Genomic DNA, 26,590 nt, shown 5'->3' with positions numbered 1-26,590 from the left:
CTTACCACACTATATCAGTTTTGCCTAGATTTGCTGATAGTGTAGAGAGAGATTAGGAAGGGGTGATATTTGTATTTCATAATTCAGCTGCTGCTTACTTTGACTTTTACGCTTTCCTGGCAGAGTTTTGTTGCCTGTTCTGCTGATGCTTCAAGGGAGGGGGACAATTTTTCTCCTCCTTCCTCTGCCCTTTCTGCTGCCTGTCCCCCGTCTGTCCATCCCCGCTTGCGGGACAGGATGATGAGTGGCTGCTGTAAGCCTGGTGCTTTCAGGTTTGAAGTGGATTGGTTTCGGTTGGGTTGCTGCGCTCTGCCTGCCCTTGTGATCTCGTAGAGAGGCTTTTCCTGTCCGTGTGTGCAGTGCTAGCTTCCACCGAGAGCCTCGCTGGCAGCAGTCAGAGTATAGATTTTCAACAGAATATTTTAGACTACTCAGATTTCCGTAGTAGAGGCGAGCTCCATTTTTGTAGTGAAAGGCATTGTGGAATATTGCAAGTACGTTTTTGCACCAAAACAGTAGCGAGTACCCCGAGACTGGTCACGAGCATCCACACCCCTGCGTGTGTTCTGAAGCGCGTGCGTGACGCCCTTCTGTTGTGTTGCAGAAGTAGGAACGTCCCTGAAGCTGCGCGTCGGTCCCGAGTTGGGAGGGGAGCTGGTGGGCCGGGGGGGGCCGGAGGGGCCTTGCGAGCGCCCCGTGCCCCCCAGCAGCAGGGAGAGCACGGGGCCGGGGCCGATGCACAGCGCGCTGCAGCCGAGCATCGCGGGGCTCGCTCTGGTCGGGTCGCCAGTGGCTTTTCCTCCAGAGAGGGACCATGTTCGATGCTTCCTGCAGCTGGTGGGTGTGCAGCTGGAAAGCTGAGCTTGAGGAGCTGGCCGTCTGACTAGCCGGGACTTCACCACCAGTACAAAGAGGTACCTTTGGTGAGGCTTGTTAGATCAAAGACACATTTTCTGTCAAAAATCAGAGGAAAGGAGGGATGGCGTGTGGCCACGAACCTGCACCTCTCACTGTTGAGGTAATGGGGCACGAGGCTTGGTAACTGACTGAAGGAAACGGCTGGAAGGGTTTTATTTTGATGTAGAAAAAGTTTTAACACCTTTACGCTTTTCCCAAAACAGTTCTGATTTTCCAGGCAGCGCCATCAGCTGGAACTAAATGGAGGAAGGTTCATCGTTTTAAAGCCTTCCAGCGGGAGGCAGCCCCGGCGAGGGCCGGTGTGGCAGCGGTGGGCCCGGGTCCGTCCCCATGCGGCTCCAGCGCTGGCCCCGTCTGGGGGTGGAACCTGGCGAGTGCTCCCCGCCGCCACCCTCGGCCTCGCTGGCCGCCAGCCCGCGAGAAGCCCCTGTCCAGGCCGTGCTCCCCGTGTGAATAACCACTTTGTTCTTCGCTTGGTCCCTCGCAGATCACTTGGTGGCCCACGGTCGTATGGCGGAGAAGGAAGCCCGGAGAAAGTTCAAGCAAATAGTGGCTGCTGTCAACTTCTGCCACTGTCGTAATATCGTCCACAGAGATCTGAAGGCAGAAAACCTCCTTCTGGATGCTAACCTTAACATCAAAATAGCAGGTGAGCTCAGACGAGCGGTGTGGGAGGAAGGCAGCTGCTCTCAGAAGTTAATAAATGGAGGCATTGGCTGCTTCCAGGTATTCAGAAAGAAGGAAGCGCAGTGCAGCTAAAGGAAGCTTTGGATTTCTGTGTGGCCTGCTGCCCAGAGCTGAAACTGCCAGGTTGTAGCCAGGAGATTTATATCTCCCTTCAAGTAGTGCAAAATGAAAGGAGGAGAAAAAGAAGCAGTTCTGGCTTCCTAGGCGGATATGCGGCTATAGATACCGCACTGTTCCAGTACGCTCCATCATGGGCGAGACTAATATGAAAAAATCGACCTTGTTTTGAGCCCTGCTGCCGGTTTGGGACTTCTTTGAAGAAGGTCAGACTAGGTGAGAGAGAAAGAATGGAAAAATAGGGCTGACAACATTTATAGAGCAGTGAAGGGGAAACGGCACTCCTGGAATCACTTCACTGCGCCGTCCGACAGCAAGAGAACAGCCCCAGTGCTTCGGGTGTTTCCCTCGTCGCAGGGAGAGAAGCTGAAGTTACTCAGTGAACAGCCCCTTGCAGCCTGTTCCCAGGGTTTTGCCGGGCCGTGGGGTTTTGCTGACACCTGCCCTTCCAGAGGGGGGAACCTTGGGCAGTTCCTAGGCCTGCACCTCTGTGCTCCTCTTGTATTGAGATTGAGCCTTGCCTGGGAGCTCTGTGAGGCGCTGGCTAGACTTGACTTTATTTAGCTTTGGGGGATTATACAGCAACTGACTGAAACAAGAGGATTTAGTACTGTCCTGGTCGTCTTGTTTCACGGGATTTTGAATTGGAAGAGCTCGTACTTACCATTTAATTCTTCTAGAGCCTAATGCATAGCAGAGCATGTTTGGAAAGCACTTGGTTGTCCTTTCTCCTAATAGACTTCCGTGGAGAGCTTGTTGGCTTCTACAAGGGTTTGTAACTTGATTTTTTTTTTAAAAAAAAAGGCGCTTAGGGCTACAAAACTTTTCAGTCTGAGCAATTTTAATATTGGGAGTTGGGGAAAGCTCTTCTAGCTTGATGCCATGTTGGAGAGAGGAGAGAGTCTTGTTTGTCATGTTACTGTTCTCTTAGGTACCATCCTTATGTGTTAGAGTTTAACATTTGGTTTGTAGTAAAACGATGAGTAATTTCTTAGGTTTCTCTCATCCTGGCGCTGTGAGGAGGGAATGGGGAAGAAATAGGATGCAGTGAAGGACTTGATGAAACGTCCTCTGGACACATTAGCGGCATGAACCATGTCCTCCTTGGCACAAGGATGACAACCTGCTCTTGGCTGTTCTGGGAGCAGAAGATGAGTAAGAGCCGTGTTGCTGCTGAAGTGCGAGTGGTTCGCGGTGTTTCCTCGGGGTTGGGTGCCCTGAGCTGCCCGGCGCTGCGCAGCGTTTCGTGGCCGGCCGAGAGCTCGCGCCTCACGGGACCGTGTGCGCGCAGTCACCGAGAGACACGTCCTGACAGCGTGGGCAGAATGGTTTTACCTCCCGCCGCTGGGTAAGAGCCTCCAGGCTGAAGAAGGGCGACAGCAAGTGCCCTGCGCTGGGCCGGGGAGGAGTTGGTGGCAGGTGAGGGAGCTCCTGCGAGAAAGGCTCTTCGGGAGCCCTTCGAGCGGCACTTTCTGGTAGCTGTCTTACGCAAACAGATGCACTGATGATTTGAGGCCATCTTGTGTTCATGGAGTAAAATCTAATCTGTGTGTCGCAGGGGAACGTGGCGAATAAAAAGAAAAAGAAGTTAAAAACTAACCCAGGTAGAAACTGGGAGATGGCTGGATCTCCTAAAGAAACGTCCACATGAGCATGCTGACGAGCTCTGTGAATGGCTGAAAATTGTGGAAACTTTTTTTTTTTTAATCTAAGGGAGTTGGAAACTATTTTCCTTCCAAATCTCTGCTCCCAGAATGGACTCTAGAAGATAGTTCCCACCCTGGTGGTGGTAGTGTTTTACTTGGCAGGAAGATGTAGTGATTTGAAAACTAGCCTGGAAAAGCTGATTTATGATATAGGATTTTCCAAGTATTAAGTTTTGTCCCTATAACTCATCACTTACAACTTGACACCAGCTCTTCCATTGTTCCAAGAGCGAAAAAAGAAGCGATAGCAACTGATCTCTTTCACACCAGACCTCCCAGAATAAACACTGCAGCACTGCGCGAAGGCCTGCTCCACAGGCCGGAGGATCACTCAACCCCTTAACCGTGTCTAACTCAAACCTCCTCGGTCATGCATTTGATATTCAGCTGATGGAAGCTGTAGATAAATCTCGGGTGTCTTCGAAGGCTCCTCTGGGCGGGTCCAGTCGCTCTTTAGCTGCCAGGTAGCCGCAGCGGCAGTAGCCTGGCGGGTGCGGTGAGCCGGCGGGTCAGCTCACACACGTGGAGCTGAGCCTGGGACCACAGCTCCGCGGTTCTTCTGACCCGTGTGCACAGCCCTTGGTAACGTGCACAATTCCATCAGCTTTTGGAGGTTTGCAGACTCTCCCCGACGCAGATTTTCTAGCACGTTCCAGCTGACCTCCGTGTGCAGCTTTGCCTCCCGCACTCGGTGTTTATTAAGTAACTGCCGCTTGGCCAGGTAGTGTGGCGGCCTTGGAGCGGGTTAATGCTGCTGTTCCCACTCGATGGTGACTACAAATGTGCTTTTGGGGCTTGGGGGTTGGTTTTTTTTTTGATCGATTGCAACTCTACAGTTTTTCCGTAAACAGTAGGACACAAACGCCATTACCCTCGCTCTCATTTTTCCCATGGATGCTTTTTCTCCAGCGTACCTTCTCAGAGTCTGAGTCAGTAGCTTCTGGCACTGTGTTCACTTACGCTCCCAGGCCGAGAGTTCAGCCAGGAGTTGAGATTATTGCTAAATACCCAGGCCTTCCCGGGGTACGGTTTCAGAGAGGAATGTGATCTATGCGTTGCTCTGCGTTCGCTCGCAAGAGGCTGCTTGCTCTTTCACCTTCGGGGGATGGAAGTCCCTGTTGTGCAGATACTGAAGCCAGCTCCCTGGAGCTCTGCTCCGAGGAAACGGGAGGGACTGGGCCCGCTGCTTTGTAGCCCAGAGATGTTTCTTTTTAAATATCTTCCCTGTATCACATCATGGGGACTTTCACCTTGCTCTTTAGAAGTGTCCTTTTCCCTCTGCGTGCGTCTGTGGAATGAGACCTGGCTGCTCCCTGAGGATTTGGATTTATACGTCTCCTTGGACTGGGGTGACTTGTCATAGTTTTTAAAGTTTATTGAAGTTGTACTTTGTGGTGTTGTTTGTTGCTTTGGGGTTTTCAAATTCTGCCCCTTAACTTCTTCGGGGGCCTGCTGTTCCCCCCGGGCCCGCGGGTGGGTTCTGGGAGCAGCGCTGCGTGCGGGACGGACCGTCTGATCCATCCAGCTCCCCCCGGAGCCCGGGAAGCGCTGGGCAGGGCAGCAGCTCTTCGCAGGGAGAGGCTTCTCACCCTGAAACGTGGGGCAGCCGCGGGGTGACGGCAGGAGCCCCCGGCCCCGCTCGTGGTGTCTCTGCCTCTTGCCCGGCTCGCCAAGGAGGGGCTCTGCAGGGCCGTGCTCTCTGCCCACCTCCCCTCCGCTGTCAGACAGAGCTGTGAACCCGTGGGCTAATTTCAACCCGAGGTGAAAGAGGGGTAAAGTTTCCACGGCGGCCAATCTCCTGCAGCTCTTGGGAAGCAGAGAAGGTTGCAGGAGGCAGCTGCTGCGTGTCTGTTCAGAGGCCGCGGCGGCTGCCAGCTGGCACGGCCCGGCTCTGCCCTCGCCACACAGCGCGCTGCCGTCGAGCAGGGCTCAGCGCCGGGACCCCGGGGCCAGAACGCCCCGTCCCTCTGCCCCGCGCGGGGCTGGAGCTGGTGCCGGGCTGCACGGGGCGATGCTCCCTGCTTTGAAAATACGGTTGGTTCCCAAAGTGCTGCAAAACCCCCTCGTGTATGTACAAGGGGAAATAAAAGTAACTAAACCAGAATAATTTGCTCAAAGCGTGTGAAGTACTAAAACACCAGCGTATTCTTGCACAGTTGGAAAGAGTTTACGTCTGAACTTGAGTACAAGTGCTTTGTTGTTAGGAGACGGAAGTTGATTGAGCGCTGCGGTCCTCGCTGCCTGCTCTGGTAGCTGTAATTCAGGCACTTGTGGCCCGTGAGCTTGCAGAGGTGGGAAGGACGATGTGCAGCTGTGTCCTATTTCCCTGCAATAGTCCTCCAAAGGCCGCCTGCGCTTGTGTTTTGGAAGTTCAGATGACTTCATTTCCAACAGTAAAAACCCGAAGGGTGTTTAACTGCCTTATTTTGATACCGTGATGCTTTTGAAGCACGCTTACCATCTCCGTGCTCTGGTTGGAGGCAGGGTTTGAGCAGCGCTGTCTGTGCTCCAGGTGCTTCCACAGGAACACGCCGCACCAGGTCGTCTTCACGAGCATAAACCATCTCCACGTCGCGAATGTTGGCCCTGCGACGGGGTGGGAAGGAGGAGAGGCGGGTGTCCCCTCCCGGCGCTGAGCCAGCAGGAGCCGCGCCAGCGGTGCCGAGCTGTGCTAGGTGGGCTGCTGAGCTCTGCGGAAGCCGTTGGAAGGAGGAGAGGAGAGACACCTGAAATTAGGTCACGGAAACTCCCGTCAGGAGAGCGGCGCCGGCGGGCGGGAGCGCGGAGCTCTGTTAGCGCGCTGCCTGCGGAGCGCCCGCGGGGTTTTCTGTGCCTCCCACAGAGCCGTTGGCCAGCGCTGGCCTCGCTGGTCGCTCGCTCCCAGAACTTGGGGTGAAGCTCCGGGCGCTGGTGTCAAGGGGCTTTTGTCTAAAGGACGACAGCCGTTCTCCTTTCGGCAGGGTAATACGGAATGTGTTAGGGCAAACCTTAGTTTTGTAGGATTTAGGAAAACAGATGTTTCTCGATGGCTAAAGAACACACACCAACGTCCTTACCTTTTACAGCGTGGATAAAAGACTGGGAAGAGAAACAAGCAGATAAAAGCAAAGATGGATCTTCAGGATTAATGTGTATTGATCTCAAGAAATGGGAAAAAACTTTTGTGCTTTCGCATCTCAGGTACCCTTTGCCATTTGTGTACATCTATTAAAACACGCCCTGTCAGTCAAATTCTCCCTGCCCAGCGCCGGGATCCTGCGTTTCACTGGCAGGTGGGCAGTCGGCCGTGCGTCATCCCAGACACGCTGCAGTTCTGACCAGTGCCAGAGTCAAAATTGATCTTAAGCTCTTGCTAAGAGATTTTCACTTCCTGCAGCTGTCCCGTGTATTTTTGCCATGATGCTTTTTGGTTTAATCAGTCAGAATTTGCAAGCGGGGTATTGCTGGCCCTCCTCGTTTTCTCCAGCGCTTCTCGCCGCAGCCCGCCGGGAGGATCTGCGGTGGCGCCGATGCCACGAGAAGCGTCCTCGCTGCTGCAGGCGCACGTCCACCCGCGTCAGCGTCACCCCCCGTCCTGCCGGCACTTCTGGCACAGGCGCGGGCACAGCCGCGAGCAGATAACCTTGGTGGCCCCGCTCCTTCTGGCGGAGCTTGCTTCTACGGACACCCCCTCCACGGGACGTGGGGACGCCCCTCTGACTCTCTGTTTGCTTTGATTCAACTGAAGCAAAAAAGAGGGAATTTGTTAGTGAAGATCCTTTCTTTTTGTAAGAAAGAGCTCGCTTCTCTTGAATCCAGACTCTGGTTTCTTTACTCTTTCCAGGGCAAGTCCCAGCTGTGTGCCAGGGGGTGGCAGGTTAATTAGCAGAGAATGCCATTAGCGCCCACGTAAGCTCATGGTTGGCTGCCTGTAAGGTGAAGACCTTTCTTTTAATCTCTCTTTCAGGATTTGTTGTTTGCTGTTGGTAGATGATTTGACTTGGTTTGTAGAGCTGCCCACCATAACCAAAGCTTCCAGCTCATGTCGTGCTTTCTGGAAAATCACCATTTCCCCTTGTTTTCCCCTTTGTCCATGTTCTGCCCTTGCAGGCAGCTGCCCTGGCCCCAGTGAAGTTGTCAAACTTGATGTTGGAGAAGCTGAAGGTTGGGAACTAACACACAAGATTTACGTGGGATTTCTTGACTATAAGGTGGCAGCCTCGTGCCAAACCATCCGCCTGACTTGCAGCAGCCCTGGTTGATCTGGTCGCTGGTGTATTGACTCCAGCACGGAAATCACGTGGGTGAAAAGCAGGAGCAGACCTCTGGGAAGGTCTTCGTGTTCTGCTGAGCTAAAGCAGGGGGGTTGTAGTAGCAAGGCAGGCCTATGGCCTGGTATTTTGCAGCCGGTTGTTTGAACAGGGTGTGCTTTATGCTGCCTGCAGCAGACCTGCCGCTGTCGATACTTGGTGGTCTTTGGCCTTGGTGCGGAGAGACGTCACGCGCTGTCCCGGTGGCTCCAGCCTTGCTCTCCCTCTTCTTGCCTCTTCTGCCCTCTTGATTCTCTGACCTCTGCGTATCAGCTCTCCGTTAGGGGATTGTACGTGACTTTACTGGCGGATTACTCAAATGCCATTTGTTTAGGACAGTTGGAGTGGATCGTTTTCCTCTAATCGCTTCTCTTTGTTCTTTCAGATTTTGGGTTCAGTAACATCTTCACACCTGGTCAGCTGCTTAAAACCTGGTGTGGGAGCCCTCCCTATGCTGCTCCAGAGCTCTTCGAAGGAAAGGAGTACGATGGGCCAAAGGTTGACATTTGGGTATGTGATGAACCACTTTCTCTCTTACATTGATCTAATTTTTGCTCTGTTTGGCTTTGCTTCCTGGATATTCAGTACATGCCTTGGAGAAAACCCCTGATGTGGCAAAAAATATTTTTCAAAGAAATGAGTATAAAATTGTATTCTGGCTCCTGTGTCACACATTTTCTTCATTGGGAGGCATGGTGCCAGAATTACTGGTTGCCCAGAAATGCGTTTTAATTTGATTAAATTCCCCAAAATATGGTTCACCTCACTGCTTTGGGTGGCAGAGGACTTACGGTGGTAGGGCCTGATCTGGCAGAGCTGGAAGAGGAAACACTGAGTCTTGCTCTGCGAGGTTTTTGCGCAGGCTGGGGAGGGGCTCCTCGGCGCGCGGCCGGAGGAGCGGGAGGGAAGGGCGGCTGAGCTGGGCTCGCAACGGCTGCGCTGTCACAGCGGCCTCCAGGCGGCTGAAGCTGTTGGGGTGCACGGGTCGGCCAGAGCGGCCCGCCGCCGCGTCCGCTGGCTCCTGAGGCCCCAAAGCCTAGATTAAGCTTCAAGTTTGAAGGAGGAATTAAGCTGGCCCAGGACTCAGATGTCAACAAGGTCCATTCTAACGGGATTTGCTTTTTCTTCTTTATTATTACTTGTTTCTGTTTAAGCAACATTAACTGCAATTAACTGCCGTCTCCCGGTCTGTCCCGCTAACGTTCCTGCCGTGCCCTTTGTTTTGGACGCAGAGCCTCGGCGTGGTGCTGTACGTGCTGGTGTGCGGCGCTCTGCCCTTCGACGGGAGCACGCTGCAGAACCTGCGGGCCCGGGTGCTCAGTGGGAAATTCCGCATTCCATTTTTCATGTCCACAGGTACGGGGCGCGCGGGCCGCAGCGTGCTGGCAGCCCCGAGCCGGCGCTGGCCCCATCTCTGCTTGCAGATTCTTGGGAGCGCTTAGATCAGAGCGTCGCGGTTGGGTTCTGTGCCAGCGAGGTGGAATGCTGGGAAGCTTGTCCGCTGGCTGGGGGTTTGTAGTGTAAGCTAAAATAGTTCGGAATCTGGAATTTAGAAACCAAAACGCTCTTATTTAAAATCTCGGCTTTTACGTATATCGCTATGCAAATACAGAAAAACGTTAGCAAAGATAGACTCTTTCTAAATTTTGGGAAATGTGAAAGCTAAAAATGGAATGGTGATTTAGGAATATGGAGGCTTTCACCCTACCTGTTTTTGACAAGAAGCTTTTTACAGCATTTTGGCCTGTGAATTTCCAGCAACAGCCCCCTCAGAGACAAATGTCTACGTCCGGTTTCTGCAAAAACGCTTCTGAATGCTTTAGCAACAAATCTTGGTTTTGACAAGTGTGATTAATTCTCAGATAAAACCAACTTCACGTAAGAACGAGCCCTGTGTAGGTTCTTGGTTGCCTCCTCTCAATTTAAGGAATGATTTTGCACGGGCTCTGTGGAATTTCCCAGCTGAAACCTTCCTCACCTGCCGCCTTGCTGGGGGCAGAGGTTCTCCTGCAGAAAACACTTGCCAAAACGCGAGCTTAGGTCCCACCCCAGGCCAGGGAGAGCCTCAGCGTCCCCCCAGTGACAGCGCTGGGAAGTCATCCGCAGTGAGCTGTTGCCGGGTGGGGAGAGTTCAGAGGCTGCTTTGCCCTTCAAGCCCCCAAAGCCAGTCGTGTCCCCCGGCCCGCACTGGCAGGGACAGGGTGACCGTGCCAGCTCAGGGCTCTGGCAAACAGCACATGGGCCTGGTGGCCTGGGTGGCTTCCTTCCCTCCTAGCATGGGCGTGCCAGCCGGTGTCTGCAGCGAAGTGGCGTGTCGGGGATGGGACGGGAGCAGGAGAAGCACGTTTCTGCTGTGGGTGACTCCCTGTGGAGAAGCGCTTTCGCCCTCGCGGCGCGAGGCTGCCTGCTGCGAGAGCCGGCTTCCCCCGCGGGTGCTCAGCCCCCCTCTTCCCTCGCAGAATGTGAACATCTGATCCGCCACATGCTGGTCCTGGACCCCAGCAAGCGGCTCTCCATGGAGCAGATCTGCAAGCACAAGTGGATGAAGCTTGGGGAGGCCGACGCGGAGTTTGACAGGGTGAGAAGCAGCAGCGAGCCGCTGGGCGAGCGGGGCCTGCTCGGCGCCTGCCGGGCCACCGTGTTTGTTTCAGCCGTTGCAAAGGCTCGTTCCGAGTGCTGGTGCACTGCCTTTCTGCATTCGGTGTCTCCTGGTCTTGCTTTCCTCATCTGTGTATATTTTTGTGTCTTTCCCCTTGGCTTTGAGAGCCTAAGGCGCTAGATCTTGCGTTGCTGTGCCATCAGCCTCCAGAGCTGACGCCAGCTTGCAGCTGGAGCCCGGGGCGCTGTGGCTCACCGCCGTGCTTTTGGCTCTGTCGTGCTCTCGCAGCTCATCGCTGAGTGTCAGCACCTGAAGACCGAGAGGCAGATGGAGCCGCTGAACGAGGACGTGCTGCTGGCGATGGCGGACATGGGGCTGGACAAGGAGCGCACGGTTCAGGTAAGACGCCGTGGCTGAGCCGCGTCCCGCCTGTTTCCGTCGAGAGCCAGCGGCTGCGGTGCTCGCTTGCTGCCTCTGCGAACCGAGCAACCTCAGCACGGCGTGGAGCGTGTCCTATCGCTTGGCAAAAAGAGCTGACTGCTTTTTCCTCTTCTAGTCATTAAGGGCCGACGCTTACGATCACTACAGCGCAATCTACAGCCTGCTCTGCGACCGTCTGAAGAGACATAAGAATCTGCGCATCGCGGCGTCTCCGAGCGTGCCCCGGACCGTGACCTTCCCCGCCTCTGCGACCATCCAGGTAGATCCCGCCCGCAGCGTCTGTCCAGCCCTGGCAGGGCAGCCAGGCCCGGCCTGGCTCAACTCGGACCGGCTCACGGACATCCCCGTCCCAGCAGCAGCGTCCAAACGTTCATGGCCCAAGAACTCTGTGTGTGGTTGGGGTGCCCTAACCCCGAGGTTAGGAACGGTTTGTTCGTCGGCTGCCAGCTTAGCGCGTTCCCTTCGGACGAAGTCGTGGGTCAGCTTAGGGAGGAGGAGGAGGCAGCGTGAGGGGGCTTCTGGCAGCCAGAGTTCACACACGGGCCTGCGGTGCGCTGCTGCCTCGTCCGTTCGTGCTGCTGTCGAGAAATGGGGGTTTGCTCTGAGAGGCCAGGTCATAAGGGAAGCAGAAGAGGTGCTGACCCTGCCTGGCAGCTGGGAGGAGGGGAAGTGAGGCAACCCCTTGAGAATGAAGAGCAAACAGATCTTCCCTGGTCCAGGATAGCCGCCCTGGGCCCAGCTGCTCGGGCCTGGGCGCTGGAGTTAATCCAGCAGCGTTGTGGCGGGGCTGTCAGAGACAGTCCGTGTCTCCTGACACTGATCTCTCTGCTCAGCAGACGGAGCAGACCGGCAACACCATGAGCATCAACGTGCCCCAAGTCCAGCTCATCAACCCCGAGAACCAGATTGTGGAGGTGAGGTGCACCCCTTGCTGACCCCTGCAAGTTCTTTTCCCGGGCTCGCACTGGAGCCCTGGGCTGGATCCTCGCGGGGTGTTTCACCATCTCCGACGTTCTGCCTGCCCAGACCGACGGAACCATGAACTTGGACAGTGACGAGGGGGAGGAGCCGTCGCCTGAAGCGCTGGTCCGTTACCTCTCCATGAGAAGGCACACGGTTGGAGTGGCTGACCCACGGTTAGTACTGTTAGTACTGTTAGTACTTGTACTCCCTGAGGGAGGCTGAGGGGAACCTGAGGATTTACTCCCAGCATGTGACCTTGGGCCTTCTGACACATCGCAGCTTTATTCATGTGCTACACTGGCAGATGGGAGGCTAATGCCTCGAGGGGACTCCTGGGCACTGTGCCGTGTGCGAGTTGATACTTTTTGGCATTGGTCTCCAGCTTTGGGCTGGCAAATGCACTTCACAGCGTGGCCCTCGGTCCTGGGTCTCGGCTTCACCCCAGCCAGGTGGTGATGAGCGCCTGGATCGGTATCGCAGCCACTGTCAGACCTTTGCTTTCCCGCTCCTGCCGTGCGTGGCTTGGGGTTATTCCCCCAAACTTGCTTTTTGCTAGATGGGGAAAGAAATTCAAGGTGTCTCTTTCGCAGAAGTGTTCTTCTAAACGTCCTAGTCCCATTGTACAACTTGGTTAGTGTTTCAGCTGAGGATGAGGCACTTTCCTCCTCCCCCCGATGAGCTCTGGGTGAGCTGTAGTGGTGTTCGCATGCGCTGGGCAGTTTCCCCCCAAGCTGTCCTGCCGTCACGTGCTAGGGGAAGGCTTTGTGAACTTGTGATTAGTTGAGGCTAATGCAAAGAGCTTCTTCTGGGAAATCTCAACTCGGAGGGGAAAAAGGGACAAATGAAAACCAAGGAGTGGCTTGGCTGCTCTCTGTGACCATTTTCCCAAGCAGTAAGAAGCCTTGTTGTGAGGGGAAGCGGAGTGCGCCGGGCCCAGGGGTGGTTCTCTTCCATGGTTGCTGACTGACCTCTCCGAATGTGATTGCACAGGACGGAGGTCATGGAAGATCTGCAGAAACTGCTGCCTGGCTTCCCCCGCGTCACTCCCCAGGCCCCGTTCCTGCAGGTGACCCCCAACGTGAACTTCATGCACAACGTGCTGCCTCGGCAGAACCTGCAGCCCACGGGTCAGCTGGAGTACAAGGTACCGCCCCAGGCGCTCGCGCTCGCTCTCTGCCGCTTCCCTGGGCTCCAGAAGCTTCGCGGTTTCCCCTCTCACTGTCTCTTTTGGTGTGATTCTAGTTGGTTCCTTAAAAACGAGAGAGCAGGATGAAATTAATTAATGGGCTGGGGAGAGATAGGCCTGCGCTGCCTGGCTTTGGGGCTGCGGGTTGCAGCCAAAGCAGAGCGCGGGGACGCGGGGAGTTAAACCCCGCGATTCCACCGCCGCTGCCCCTCTCTGCCCCGCGCCAGCTCGGGGACGTTGTGATGCTCCTTCTCCTGAAGCCGGAAGGCTCGTCTGCTCTTGTCTCCTCTCGTGCCAGCGCCGGGGTTTGGCCCCGGCAGCCGGGAGGACGCGCTGCGGGGTGGGTAACGGCGCTGTCTGTGCTTGGCAGGAGCAGTCCCTGCTGCAGCCCCCCACGCTGCAGCTGCTGAACGGCATGGGCCCGCTGGGCCGCCGCGCCTCGGACGGCGGGGCCAACATCCAGCTGCACGCCCAGCAACTGCTGAAGCGCCCGCGAGGTCCCTCTCCGCTCGTCACCATGACGCCAGTAAGTAGCAGAAGGGAGGAGGAGCCTTGGTGGCTGCTTAGAAATCCCTGCTCCCGCGGGCAGAGGCGGCTGCCTCCAGGTCAGGGCAGCAGGAGCTCCAGAAGCGCTGCTGGGGGGGTGCCTGCCACCTCCCAAAGGTCCCCCCACTCCGGAGCTCTGTCCCCTTGCGGAAGGGCTGCCGGGATGGCGTTCCTCTCCGGAGCTGACAGAGCATTTGGGAACTTTTTAACGGCTGCTTTACTTCTTTGCTGATCTGAGGGACAGGGACAGGGAAGGGATCTGACCCCTGTGCTCGGCACTGGTGAGGCCGCCCCTCGATGAGTGGGTTCAGTTTTGGGCCACTCACCCCAAAAAGGCCATTGAATGACTCGAGCGTGTCCAGAGAAGGGCAACGGAGCTGGTGCAGGGTCTGGAGCACAGGTCTGATGGGGAGCGGCTGAGGGAACTGGGGGGGTTTAGTCTGGAGAAGAGGAGGCTGAGGGGAGACCTCATCGCCCTCTACAACTCCCTGAAAGGAGGGTGCAGAGAGGGGGAATGAGTCTCTTGAGCCAAGGAACCAGCGCCAGGCCAAGAGGGAATGGCCTCAAGCTGCGCCAGGGCAGGGTCAGACTGGCTCTTAGGAAGGATTTCTTTGCAGAAGGGGTTGTTGGGCGTTGGAATGGGCTGCCCAGGGCAGGGGGGGAGTCCCCATCCCTGGAGGGGTTGAAGAGTCGGGTTGACCCAGCGCTGAGGGATCTGGTGGAGTTGAGAACGGTCAGGGTGAGGTTCATGGTTGGACTGGAGGAGCTTCAAGGTCTTTTCCAACCTGGATGATTCTGTGATTCTGTTCTAATACAGAAAACTAAAATGTCCCTCCTGGGCACTGATGCACATTCTTTCTTCCTTGATGCATCTGTATCAGTGAATTTTCCTGGTAGCGCCAGAAGAAGCAGAAGCCTTGTACAGGCGGTTCTGGGGAGGGGATGTCAAAGGGCTTCTTGGCCGAGGGTCCTCGGGGCGGCAGAGCTGACGTCCGTCCTTGTGACAGCTCGTCTGGGAAGGTCGGGTGTCCGCTGTGCGGGGGGGCCCGCGCCGGCCGCCCTCGGGAACCTGCGGCTTCTCTCTCTGCAGGCTGTGCCCGCCGTCACCCCTGTGGACGAGGAGAGCTCCGACGGGGAGCCGGATCAGGAAGCTGTGCAGAGGTAACTCCCCATCTGTTAACATTTGCCCTTACACCTCCACGGGGCTCACCCTGTGGTGTTCCACAGCTCAATTAAACCACGAGCAGCCTCGTCGCAGGCGACAGTGTTGGTTCCAGCGAAGGCTTGAGCTTTCTCTTGTTCTTGTGGGTGTTGATTGCTGTAGGCAATGACTCCTCTGACACTCCTCGGTGCCCACAAAGCTGGATCCCCCCGAAATGTTGGCTAATCGAGCAGTAGGTTCTCCAGCAACTCTGAAACGCTGAATTCCTTTGCTTAGTGTGCACCAGCATGCGATCCACACTAACCTGCCAGAGGAGTGCGCAGCGATTCGCCCCTCCCTGCCGAGGGGCAGAGGGAGGAAGATCTCAGCTGTGGCCTTGGGTGTCAGTGCAGCTTTTGTATCAAGACATGCAGTAAACATCCAACTCTGATGCCTTACACAAAGTGAGCTTGCTGGAAATATGGGTCCCTCCAGCTTCTGATTTTAAACAGTAGGCCTTGAAATAGTCTGCTCCAGTAAGGAAGGGTTTGTTAGATAGCAGGCTGGAAACTTCTGGTCTCTTTGTCTGCTCCAGACACGTACTAGGCGGTGGGTAGAATATGCTTGTACTGTCTCCATCCGTGAAAACACTAACCGTGTCCTTGCTAACATTTTCATAGAAGCTTTTGCATAGTTTCTCCTCTGCTAACCAGCTGGTGCGCTACGTGTGGTGGGTGTGGCTACGGAGTGCCCCTCTTCTGACCTCCGGCTTGCAGGGTTTTCTGGATTCCCCCCGGTTTGTAGAGGCCACTGCCTGGAGGAAGGCAGCGTTTGCTCAGGGGCTGCGCTCGGGAGGAGGGTCCAGGCTGGGGGCTGGTTGCAGGCAGAGAACCCCCGGGGTGGGTGGAGGTCGTGCTCCAGGGCCTCTGCCAGCTCTGCTCCTCTGGGCGCTCCAGAGCGAAGGGGGGATTTGAACGGTGGGTGTGTGCAGTGGCAGACTGTGCAGAGTGTGCGCTGAGACTCCTTTTGCCTACCTGAGCTTAGAAGAAAGTCAGAGCTGGTACACATGAAAGAGCTCGCTTCCAGCCCACCTTTGAGTTCACACGGAGCACATCTTAATATTTTCTGCATAGTTCTCCACCACCCTCATCTTTGTGCTCGCTCTCGCAGTATTTTCCGGCTTCACGAGCTGCTGTTTGTCCACCAAGCCCCAGCGCTGGGCAGGTACCTGCTCGTGACCCACCCCAGCTGCATGGCAGCGGGATGAAAGCAATGAGGCGAAGTCGTCGTGCTGAGCAGACGAGGAGCTGCTCCTCCAGGCAGCAGAGGTTGCGCTCAGCCCCTGTCAGGCTGCGGTGCCCTTCCCGTGCGCTGCGCTGCCTGGCAGGGCTCAGGAGCACGGACTCTGCGCAGCTGGACGGCTGCTAAACGGTGTAACTCAGGGCAAAGAACGCCCGCTGACAACACTTCGGAGGGCAGGCAGGCTCCCTGACTGCGCCAGTCGGAGGAATCTGATTCTTGGCAAGGGGTTGCCCGGACATCTTACCTGGGCAGGTTCTCACCTCTCCTATTCTAAAAGCTGAGGTGTCTGTTGAATCTTTAAGTTAAAGCATTAGTTCAGCTGGAAACATTTTGAAACCCCCACACGGTGTTCTGGAGGTCACAGGGTGCTGAAATGTTGGGGTCCCGCTGAGAGGCAAATCTCCTTGGACCCGCAGGCCGCCTTGCTGCTCTCGGCAGTGCTGCCCTTGGCCCTTCCCCACCACCCGTTCCTCCTCCATCAGGTGGCCAAGGAAAAGCCCCATCCAGGTGGTGTGTTCAGTTGCTCTCCACCCCCTCGTGTTGCAACACGTCAGTAGTCATCAGAGAAGGGTAAATAGCGTTAGTGTTGGGGACAGATGCAAATATTTAGCTTCTCCGAACAGTGTGTGCAGCCACCAGTGAGCGCTTTTTGCCCTTCTCAGTCTGACCTTGAGAACGGAGCGCAGTCTCTTCTCCGCTCCAGGGAACAGTCACATCTCCTTTGAGCTTTGGGGAACTGTCTTCCACCCGGAACGCTGTTATAGCTCATGATTGGATTGTTCCCTGGAGGTCTGAAATAAAATGATCTGAGCAAACCACAACTGTAAAGCTCTTTGGGAAACTTTCTCCGTCTGCATCAAGTGATTCTTAAACAGCTAATGGCACAGACTTTGGCAAGTTACCACAACGCTAAGCGCTCTTCATTCTGTTAACTTGCTGTCTTCTGCTTAAGTGCCTTCAGTAGCTGGCCAGGAGAGGCTGGCTTGGGAGAAGGCAACAGCTTCGGTGCTTGCTGCTCTTCTGTGCTTCCCCAGCTGAGGTTGCAGGGAGCCCTAGGAGGGGGTGAGAGCGAAGGTGAGAATTCCCCGTCAGGGTCCCTGGTGTCACTGGCCAAGCGATCTTTGTCGCAGTTCCTGCAGCTGCCTTGCTGCTGCTGCTCACGAGGGTAGGAACAGTTGGGTTTGGAAGCGGGTGTTCATCCCGCCTGGCCTCGAGCAGGCAGGGTGCTAGCCCCCGCGCTCGTCACGAGCCCGGGCCGCCCGTGCAGGGGCTTCACCACTTGTCTCTTCAGGCCCCGCTGCCCCCAGTACCAGCCGTTCAGGGCGGCGGCTGGCAGAGCCGCCTGGCCCGTCACCACATCCTCGCTGGTGCAGACGCTCCCAGCGCTGCCCCGCATGCTGCCGTAGTCCCGGGGGGGGGTTGCGAAGGACCCACAGTTGCTCAGCTGCAGGGCAGAGGGTGCTTTGGGCCCAGCTGCAGCCCCCGGCCCCGAGGTGAGAGGCCAGCCCAGCCCGTGTGCTGGCTCCGGAGGCCGGGAGCCTCTCGCTGTGCAGTTCCCTGCCCTGGTTTTGCCCTGCGCCTCGCTGGGCCGTTCCCAACTCCCCAAGGTGGAGCAGGGACTAGATGGCGCACTTGGACCGGGCTGAGCGCTCCGTCCTCAGCCCAGCGCCTTCCTCGTGCTCCTCCTCAGGCAGCCGGAGGCTCTACACACCGTAACCTCGGCTGGGGTGGCCCCCGCGCCCCCTTCCCCTGCTGCAACAAGCCCTGGGGCGTCCCAGGGTAGGGCTGAAGTGCCAGGGCCGTCCTGCCAGGCTGCAGCCGAGCAGCAGCTCTGCTCGGCGCCCGCGCTCTGCCCAGCCCTCGCTGGGATGATCGGCGACGCGTCTCTTGGCTCCGCGCGCGCAGCAGGCTTCCCCGCGGCACAGCGGGGCCTCGGCCGAGGGGGGCAGGCCCGCTGGCACGGAGCGAATCCACGCTGCGGGCCGGTGGTCGCCTGGGTATTCCCCAATGGATATACCGGCGCTCCCCGCGAGGTGGGACGTGGCTTCGCTGCTGCGGAGAGCAAACGGCCGCTCCTTCCTCCGGAGGCTGGCAGTAGCACACACGCAGCTCGGGCTACCCTGGTCCCCCAAGCCCGGAAGACCCGGTGACGTGACGGGCAGGGGCAGCGTGCCCCTGGCGCGCTTCTCCCCGGTTGTTCTGAGCACTGCAGCAAGCGTTCTTCCTTCCCGTTTCCTCTGGATTATCTAACGCTCCCTGTTTTCGGAGTACTCCCATCAGTCTCTTATAAAATGTGCTCCTGCTTGTTGCAGATACTTGGCAAATAGGTCAAAAAGGCACACTCTGGCAATGACCAACCCTACAGCTGAAATCCCTCCAGACTTGCAGAGGCAGCTAGGACAGCAGTCCTTCCGACCCCGGGCTTGGGCTCCACACCTGGTACCCGATCAGCACCGGTGAGTAATGGCACCGGCCGTTCGGGCAGCTTTGCGCCAGGAACCCCGCTCAGGAGGCATCTGGAAGGGAGCACTGAGGACGTCCCGCTTGGCAGGGAGGGGTGCGGAGGAGGAGCGCGCCCCAGGAGCGGACCCACAGGGCAGGGGGTGTCTGACCGCGACGGGGACGCCCGAGGCCTGTGCGGGCGCTGTGCCGGCAGATCCCCACAGCACGGGGGCAGGAGTTGGCTGCCTCTGCCCCTCCGGCCCGTGTTTGCGGCTGGAGGTGATCTGCCGGAACGGCCGCCGCCATGTGAGGGCTGGGAAAAAGCTGTTCAGCGTAGAGGAGAGCTTTTCTCTGCTCTAGGGGTAGGTGTCAGGGCAACAGTTAGCTAGCAGAGTTTCTACAGAACCTTTTCAGAGGCAGATGCAGGCAAAAGTCATCTACATCACAGCTTTAAAACCTCACTGTTCTGCACCAGAGTTGTGTGTTCTGACTGCAAAGTCTCTTTGCAAAGCTCCTCAAGAGTCAATTTCTTTCTGATCTGAACCCCTGATGGGAATGATGTGGGGAAAGGGCACCGGGGAGGCAAGGAAGCTGCCGTGGCTGGGAAGGAGGGACCCGATGCAGGTTGGATCTGAACCACCAGAAGCGTTGGGGGGCCCCTCTGAAGGGGAGAGGTACACAGAGTCCTCGGCACAGCAGTGAGCTGGAGACGCTGATGCCCCAGAGCGAGCTTAAACCCCGTGCTCCGAAGCTCTGGGCGCCGAGAGCGCAGAGCAGCTGCCAGCTGCAGAGCTGCTGCCTGTGGGGAAGGCCGTCGCCGACCGGGCGCGGTTGGTGCTCGCGGTCAGTCTTCCAGCCAGCTCATGCTGGCGAGCTTGACAAAGCGCTTTTTATCGTAGCCAGATACCTGCTGAGCTGAGCACTGATGTAATCAGCAGAGACAGGTGAACTCTGAGCAGACTGAGGCAGTGCTAGTGCCACGCTGGAACTCCGGAAAACCAAGATAAGCACCTCTCTACCCTGCAGTTACTCCCTCACAGAGGTGCTTGGGGGATGGGAAGAGCAGGAGGGGAAAGATTTCTAGGGTCACAGCTTGCTAGGAAGAGGAGCACAGCTTGCAAAACAACCAGAATGTCTGTGTCCTGCTTTAAGGACTGCTTCGAGTCACACAGGTAAGCTGGGCCCCTCGCGCTCTGCAGGAGCCGATTCTTTACAAGACGGTTCAAACACTGGTTCAAACACCTCACCCTGTACTTACATAGGCTGGTGTCACCTCCTGTCCCCTCCGCCTCCTGGCTCTGGTGGCCTGAGGCCGTTGCACCACGAGCCGAGTGGTACCCGCAGTGCGGTGACGCGCTGGGCGCCTGCCGCCTGTTTTACCTGTGCAATCGCGGGGGTTTCATCTCGCCACGGCCTAAATGGACTGTCCCGTGTCGTGTCCCAGCCACATACCGCACAGAAACCACGAGCACATGAGTACACCTCAGTTACTGAACGGCAGGTGGGGCTTATTTTAGCGCTTTCCCTATTTTAAGCCGTCTTCTTACGTAGCACCCGGTTTTGGTCACAATAATTCAGTCTCTGAGCGCAGAATTGAAGTACACCGACTGCACGGGGCAGGGCAGTTCTGCCTTAGCCACAGGGGTTTGGGAACCTCAGCAGCGTTTTATCTGTAGCTTCCACTTCCCATCAGGGCAATGAAAGGGATCAGGGTGGTGGCTGGGCTGGCATCGAGAGGCCGGGGCACCGCTCTGTCCTGGGAAGACGGTGACGTGTGATCTGTGGCAACTGCAGTAGGTCCTGCTGGGGCCGGCCGGGTGCAGGAGCTGGCCCCGCGTGCTGGCCGTGCTCCTCACCAGGAGGAATCGCTGCTCTTGGCGGAACAGGCTGCGGCGAAGAGCTGCGTTCCGAGCAGCCGCGGCGGTAACGTGGGCCAGGACCCCAGCAGCGCCCACCGGAGGGGCTCCCGCCGTGCCCGGGCGGCCGCAAAGCCCCGTCTCCGCCACCTTCTTGCAGAGGGAGGCTGCCGCCGGAGCCTGGGCCGTCCTGCGGTGACGCTGGCTTTCGTAGGCTGCGTTTGCACAGAAGCCGTTAGGGCAGGGAGAGGAAGCCGGCTCCCTTCGGGAGGGACGTGGTGACGGGGGCGCGGAGAGCCAGCGCTAACGGTAACGCAGGCCGGGATAATGGGGAGCCCCAACTTGGGGAGAAAACGGCTCCTGAACAAAATCTGGCTCCCTCTGATGGTGAAGGAGAAGAAACCTCGTCGGGAGGGGAAGGTGCCTCCGTGCTGGCTGCGTCTGCTCTTCTGATCACCCAGGGCTGAGCACCGGGCAACCGGGAGACTGCGTGTGAAGCGACGGCTTGGTTAATGCACGAGGAAGATGCCCCTGCTGCGCAGAGCTCCCTCCCTGCCCTCTTTTTTCAATTCAGGGCATCTCTCAGCAGGGACGGCAGCCCCGCTGCCTCCTCGGGGGCTGCAGAACCTGCCAGGCTTTTCTCCACGTGCCCCTCCTGTTTTGCACAGGCGTCAGGTGTAGTCAGGGGCCCCGGAGAGCTGGAAAGCTCCAGAACTGGCTACCGGAGACGTGCATTTTAGACTTTTAGGATGTGGATGGTTTCTGTAAACCTTTTCCATCCGAGGGATAGATGCATCTGTATGGGTGGACAATGAGCTGCTGCCCATCTGGAGTCTGGTTTGCAGCTGAGTCTTCTGCGACCTCAAAACACGTTTATCTGCCCAGGCACCGGGGATACCTGGTAATCCTGTTTCCTGTTCACTGTGATGATGGGACTTTATTTCTTGATCTAAAACATGGTTTATTCCGGGTGAATGGGCAGGTAGAACTTGGCGTGGCTGGTGTAAATTAAGTGTCTCTGTACTGGAGCTTGTTTTTGAGCTGGCATCGCTAACCCGCTTCCCCATGTGTTCAGTTCTATTTACAAGGACTCAAACACTCTGCACCTCCCCACCGAACGCTTCTCCCCGGTTCGGCGCTTCTCTGATGGTGCTGCCAGCATCCAGGCTTTCAAAGCCCACCTGGAGAAGATGGGCAATAACAGCAGCATCAAACAGCTTCAGCAGGTAAGAGGGAGGGGGGGTCCTCCCAAGAGCCGCTGCAAGGGCTTGCGATTGTCTCAGCCGAGCTGCTCCGGGAAGCAGAAGGTGAAACCTTCACCGCTGCCGGCTGAGGACATGCCCTGGGGGCTTCCCGCACGGGAGCCGCCCCGCTGAGCGTCCTCTCGGCGTAGGGCCGGGAGCACTGGGGGCTTCCACCCCCCTTTTCTGGGGAGGAAAGTGGGCACCGCTCTGCCCCCACACGTCCCACCAGCACTGCCTGAGCGCGGCTCCTCCTCTGCCGCCTCTTCCGTGGCAGCAAGGGTGTCCTGGGGTGTCCTGGGCACGGGCAGTTCCTCCTGCCAGCGCTTGCAGCGGGTCGTGCGCTGTCCCCTGCGCAGCCAGTGTGCCTTGTACCGATGGCTGCAGCAGGATTTGGCCCTGGGACAGGACTTTCACCTTGCAACCCGGTAGAAACACGAGGTGCTCAGTTCACCTTGAAGTTGTCATCTCGAGAGCTTTGTGCTTGCACTTTTAAGGCAACGGAAGGGTCCCAGCTCGGTGTCACAGACACCCCTTCCTTTTCTGTTATCCAAGGCTGGAGCTAGCCATGTTGTTACACACCTGATTGTGTCAAATTAAGCAGATTAGGCTTTTTTTACTGCCTTTTTCAAGATGGGCGGGCTGCAGAGAGCGCCTTTTTGCGCAGCAAGTGTGCCGTGCCCGAAGAGGTTACTTAGAGGCGTGTTGGGTTCCTTACAGGAGTGCGAGCAGCTTCAGAAGATGTACGGCGGACACATGGACGAGAGGACGCTGGAGAAGACGCAGCAGCAGCACATGTTGTACCAGCAGGAGCAGCACCATCAGATTCTTCATCAGCAGATCCAGGTACTGGCGCCCATGCCGGGCCTGCCGCCATCCTGGCTGCTTTCCTGCGTTGCTGCAGATGGAGCAGCTGAGTGGGGCCCGTGGGGACCGAGGAGGGTCGGTTGCTGGGCTTGCCGTAACGAGAAGCAGGCCTGAGGGAGTTCAGCAGTGATGTTTGCACAGCTGCTGCCACAGCCAGCGCTGCAGTCAGGGGTTGAGCATTTGCTGACTTGGGATACGTCCTGCTTCAGCGATCGGTGTTCTCTAATTCACTAGCCGAGGCCTGACTGACCGCAAACACTTCTTGTTTTCTTCCGGTGCCTGGTTCAGGACTGTATCCGGCCGCCCCAGCCATCTCCACCCTTGCAAGCTCCCTGTGAAAACCAGCCAGCTCTGCTCACTCACCAGCTTCAGAGGTAAAGAAATGCCTTTAGTAAGGCTCTGGGGAGTGTTTTCTCTCGTGCTCCAGCCCAGGGGTGTGTGAACACACTGTGAGTCCAGGGCTGGGGTGGAAGTGTGTGAAGTTGGAACCGCAGAGCCAGTTCCCAGGTGAATGTGCCTGGTCCTTTTAGCTGGATTCTGTCTGAAGGCCCTTCAGAAGCACAGACACACGATTCAAAGGCACAAATCTGCTTTGAACAGATGATTGACAGCTCTGCCTTTTGCCCAGCTTGAAAATGCATTGCCTTCCTTAGCCAGTTTTGTGCTTTCAGCTCGGAGCTGCTGCTGCCCGTCTCGCACCTTCTCAGGCTTCTGGGGAGGTGACTGGCCTTGGCTTCAGCCCCGACTTGTAGCTGGGGCAGGCTGACTTAGAGAGGAGGAAGGACGGTTTCTCACCGGCCGCCGTGACTCAGGAGGGCGAGCCTGCAGTGCCCGTGGCCCTGGGTTTCTTTTCTCCCGAGCTGCTGGGCTTAGGCAAGTCGGGTGGCTCTCAGGAGAGAAGCCAGGCTGTAAAGAGCTTGGGATCCCCACCGAGGGCTTGATGGTGTTTATTTAAAACCAGAGAAGCGCAGCAGTTGGTGTCAGCGCGAGCAGTTGAAAAGGCATCCTAATGAGGAGCCGGCGTGACGAGAAGGTGCTTGTTTCCCTGCGCAGGTTACGGATCCAGCCATCCAGCCCGCCCCCAAACCACCCCAATAACCACCTCTTCAGGCAGCCGAACAGCAGCCCCCCTCCTGTGAGCAGCAGCGTGCTCCAGCCCCACGGTAAGCGCCGGCACTTTGCTGGGCCGGCTGCTCGGCAGAGCCCCACGGTCCCGTGGACCCTCCGGGGAAAGTGGTGGAGGGTGCCGGGGGCTTTGGTCCCCCCGTGGCCTCGTCCTTGCACGGTTTGCTGATGATGTAAAAGATTCTCCATCTGGCAGCAAGGGCTGGTGTTAGCGAGAGCTCGCGAGGAGCTGCCAGCTGGAACGCGCTGTCGGGTTTCTTGTCATAAGATCCTTACTTATTGCTCCCGGGGGTGGGGAGGAAGGGCTGATATTCTCGGGTTTATGCAAATCCCCGTCAACTCCGCTTTGTTTCCCGTTCTGCGCAGGGGGCTCCAGCTGCACCCTGTGCCCGCTGGCGTGGCATGGTGGGGGTTGGGGTACTGCTGTTTTCGCCACCCGCAAACGCGTGCTGGGGCTCCCGCTCCGGCCCTGAAGAGCAGCAGCTCCCGAGCCCTGGCACGGGCCGGCGTGGGCGCTGAGGCTCTCTGTTCCTTGTAGGTGCTGCCTCCCAGTCCCAGTTCCAAGGGATGCCGTCCCACACCGCCATCTTCCCGCAGTCCGGTAACTGTTCCCCTCCCCCAGCCATGGGGCTGCCGTGCCTGGGCCTGCAGCAGCAGCCGCAGCCGCAGCAGGTCACGATCCAAGTGCAGGAGCCCGGCGACATGGTCAGCAACAACCTCCTGCAAGGGGCCTCAGTGGCCGGGCAGGGCCTGGCCTCCCACGCCCGGGGCTTGCCCCTCAGCCCTGGCGCCAGCCCGCTGCAGCTGCAGCACCGTGCCAGCCTCATGGCCTCCCTCACCTACGGGCACCGGCAGCTCTCCAAGCAGCTCAGCGCCGACAGCGCCGAGTCGCACAGGTGAGGCCACTGGCTGGGAGCAGGGAGGAGGAGGAGGAGGATAAGGGAGTGGTTGTCTCGGCCTGAGCCGTGGCTTCCTCGCCAGCCCAGGGCCATGCCGTGCTGCTCTGGGGGAGTGAGGTGTCTCCCCGCCAAGCCGAGGCTCTGGGCCTCTGCAGGGCTGCCCCGGGCGGCTGCGCGGCCGAGCTGGGGTGCTGTGGCGTGCTCACCCGCTGCTTTCTGTTCCTTGCAGCCTGAACGTGAACAGGTATCCCCCCGCCAACTACGACCAGGTGCACTTACACCCCCACCTGTTCCCGGAGCAGCCTCGCGTTTCCCCCAGCAGCTACAGCCCATCGGGAGGAGTTGGGTTTCCTCCAGCTCAGCAAGCTCTGAAGGTCCCCCAGCTTGAGCAGTACCCCAGTTTCCCTCAAAATGCACATCAGCAGCAGCAGCACTACACCGTATCGGCACTACAGCAAGCACTGTTGTCCCCGACGCCGCCTGACTACAGCCGACACCAGCAGGTACCGCACATCCTCCAGGGACTGCTTTCCCCCCGGCACTCGCTCACGGGGCACACGGACATGCGGCTGCCCCAGGCCGAATTTGCACAGCTCATCAAGCGGCGGCAGCAGCAGCAGCAGCAGCAAGAATTTCAAGAGTTGTTCAGGCACATGAGTCAAGGGGATGCTGGGAACATGGGCACCAGCGTGGGCCAGAACCTCTCGGAGCGCCAGTCGCTGTCTTTGCCTTATCAGAGTGCTGACACGTACCACCCCCAGAACAGCCCCCAGCACCTCTTAAAAATCAGGGCGCAAGAATGTATCCCGCAGGTACCCGCGTCGGTGCCGCCGCACGGGTACGTCCACCAGCCGGCCCTGTTCCACTCGGAGAGCATGGAGGAGGACTGCGCCTGCGAGGGGGCCAGGGACAGCTTTCCGGACAGTAAGAGCTCAAACACATTGACCAAAGGTTGCCACGAGACCCCTCTGCTCGTGAGCGCGGGAGGGCGCGGGGACCCCGAGCCCTTGCTGGGAACTGCTGGGCACGCGCCGGAGCTGGGGACGCAGCCGTACCGACACCCGCCCGCTGCCGCCTTCGGCAGGAATAAGGTGCCGAGCAGAGGTAAGGCTTCCTGCCGCGCCCCGGCCCGGCCTGCGTGCCGTGCCTGGCATAGCGCGGGATTACCTAGATTCCTTCCGAGGCCTCACGTCGATTGTGGGCACAGCCGAATAAACAGCCTTAAATAAGCAGGGAACCCGCTCGGCTGCTCCTCTTGGGAACCTGCCCTACTTCTGCCGGCAGGTAGCCGCCGGCTCGCGGAGCGCTGCCGTCTTCTCGGGGCTGTCGACGTGCTGATTCCTGGGGGGGGACGTTCCCCACCCCGCGGGAGCAGCGGCCCAGGAGCGGTTCAGTTACTGTGTACCCCTGACTGCAGCGGGGGGGTCCCTCTCTTACGAGCAGGCCCTCGAGTCCCAGCAGCGCGAAAGCTCCCACGAGCGGCTCCTCCTGCGCGTGGGGAAGCGGCGGCGAGGCTCGAGCCCCGCTTGAACTAGGAGGGGTTGACTCTGAAGGAAGCGGAGTTTAAACTCGCATCCGAAGACCTTTTCTGCTAGTTGGAAGCAGCCGCGCCTTTGCTTCTTGGTGGCTGCCTTGGCAGCGGCACGCTGCAAGAGAAATTCCTGCCTGAGCTGTCATTGCAGGCCTTCTCCGCCTGAAAAACACCATCTTAGCCCCTGGCGAGGAGGGCTCTGAGGAGGGGGGGAGGCTTTCCGGGCCGGGCTGGGCGGATCCGTATTCACTGCGGGACTGAGCCGCCCTGGGCCGAAGCCACCGGGCGGCCCTTGGCAGCGCGGGCCCCGCTGCGGGGGAGCGCTGGCCCAGGCACGGGGGGCACGGCTTTGTCTGGGGACACAGCGCGGGTCTGTTGGGAAAGTACTGGCTTGGAGCAGGCTGGCTCGGAGGGCAGCGTGGGCACGCCAAGCCCCAGCCCCCCGGAGCGCGGCGGGGGGAGGGACGGGCCATGGCTTTTCTGAAGTTTTCTTCGACTTTGGGTTACTGATGCGTTTGCTCTCGGACCTCCATTTCCCTGGAGCGTGGAAGGGAGGAATCGGCCCCGGTTAGGCCAAGCTTTGATGCTCTGGAGGTGCTTTTTGTACCCAGCTGAGAGTTTGCCTCTGAGTATCGTAGACCCTTAGATGAACAACGAGATTTGAGGAAGCCAGAGGCTGAATGTCTGTCCCCACACTGATGGCACTAGAAACTGTTGCACAAGGGAAAAGGACT

General features: G+C 58.0%; 1 protein-coding gene across 7 annotated transcripts in view; it reads left to right on the top strand.

Moving 5' to 3' along the window:
- SIK3 (SIK family kinase 3) overlaps positions 1 to 26,590 on the top strand; it is an 84,159-nt gene that overhangs the window by 52,668 nt on the left and 4,901 nt on the right. For 4 of the 7 annotated variants that reach the window (XM_074850971.1, XM_074895026.1, XM_074850969.1 and 1 more), the window contains 18 exons: positions 1,406 to 1,567; positions 8,103 to 8,227; positions 8,950 to 9,073; positions 10,177 to 10,295; positions 10,605 to 10,715; positions 10,873 to 11,016; positions 11,591 to 11,671; positions 11,784 to 11,893; positions 12,711 to 12,864; positions 13,277 to 13,432; positions 14,543 to 14,613; positions 18,208 to 18,351; positions 21,269 to 21,419; positions 22,155 to 22,280; positions 22,590 to 22,675; positions 23,355 to 23,464; positions 23,965 to 24,322; positions 24,555 to 25,429. In XM_074850971.1, coding sequence (XP_074707072.1) covers positions 1,406 to 1,567; positions 8,103 to 8,227; positions 8,950 to 9,073; positions 10,177 to 10,295; positions 10,605 to 10,715; positions 10,873 to 11,016; positions 11,591 to 11,671; positions 11,784 to 11,893; positions 12,711 to 12,864; positions 13,277 to 13,432; positions 14,543 to 14,613; positions 18,208 to 18,351; positions 21,269 to 21,419; positions 22,155 to 22,280; positions 22,590 to 22,675; positions 23,355 to 23,464; positions 23,965 to 24,322; positions 24,555 to 25,429 — 3,207 coding nt within the window. The remainder of the gene's footprint in view (positions 1 to 1,405; positions 1,568 to 8,102; positions 8,228 to 8,949; positions 9,074 to 10,176; positions 10,296 to 10,604; positions 10,716 to 10,872; positions 11,017 to 11,590; positions 11,672 to 11,783; positions 11,894 to 12,710; positions 12,865 to 13,276; positions 13,433 to 14,542; positions 14,614 to 18,207; positions 18,352 to 21,268; positions 21,420 to 22,154; positions 22,281 to 22,589; positions 22,676 to 23,354; positions 23,465 to 23,964; positions 24,323 to 24,554; positions 25,430 to 26,590) is intronic. The other 3 variants (XM_074850972.1, XM_074850973.1, XM_074850970.1) reach the window with 3 other exon arrangements.

This window comes from Strix uralensis, chromosome 26, assembly GCF_047716275.1.
Source record: "Strix uralensis isolate ZFMK-TIS-50842 chromosome 26, bStrUra1, whole genome shotgun sequence".
Lineage (NCBI taxonomy): Eukaryota > Metazoa > Chordata > Aves > Strigiformes > Strigidae > Strix > Strix uralensis.
The sequence above is the reverse complement of the archived record's forward strand: the minus strand, read 5'-3'. Positions and strand labels throughout refer to the sequence as shown.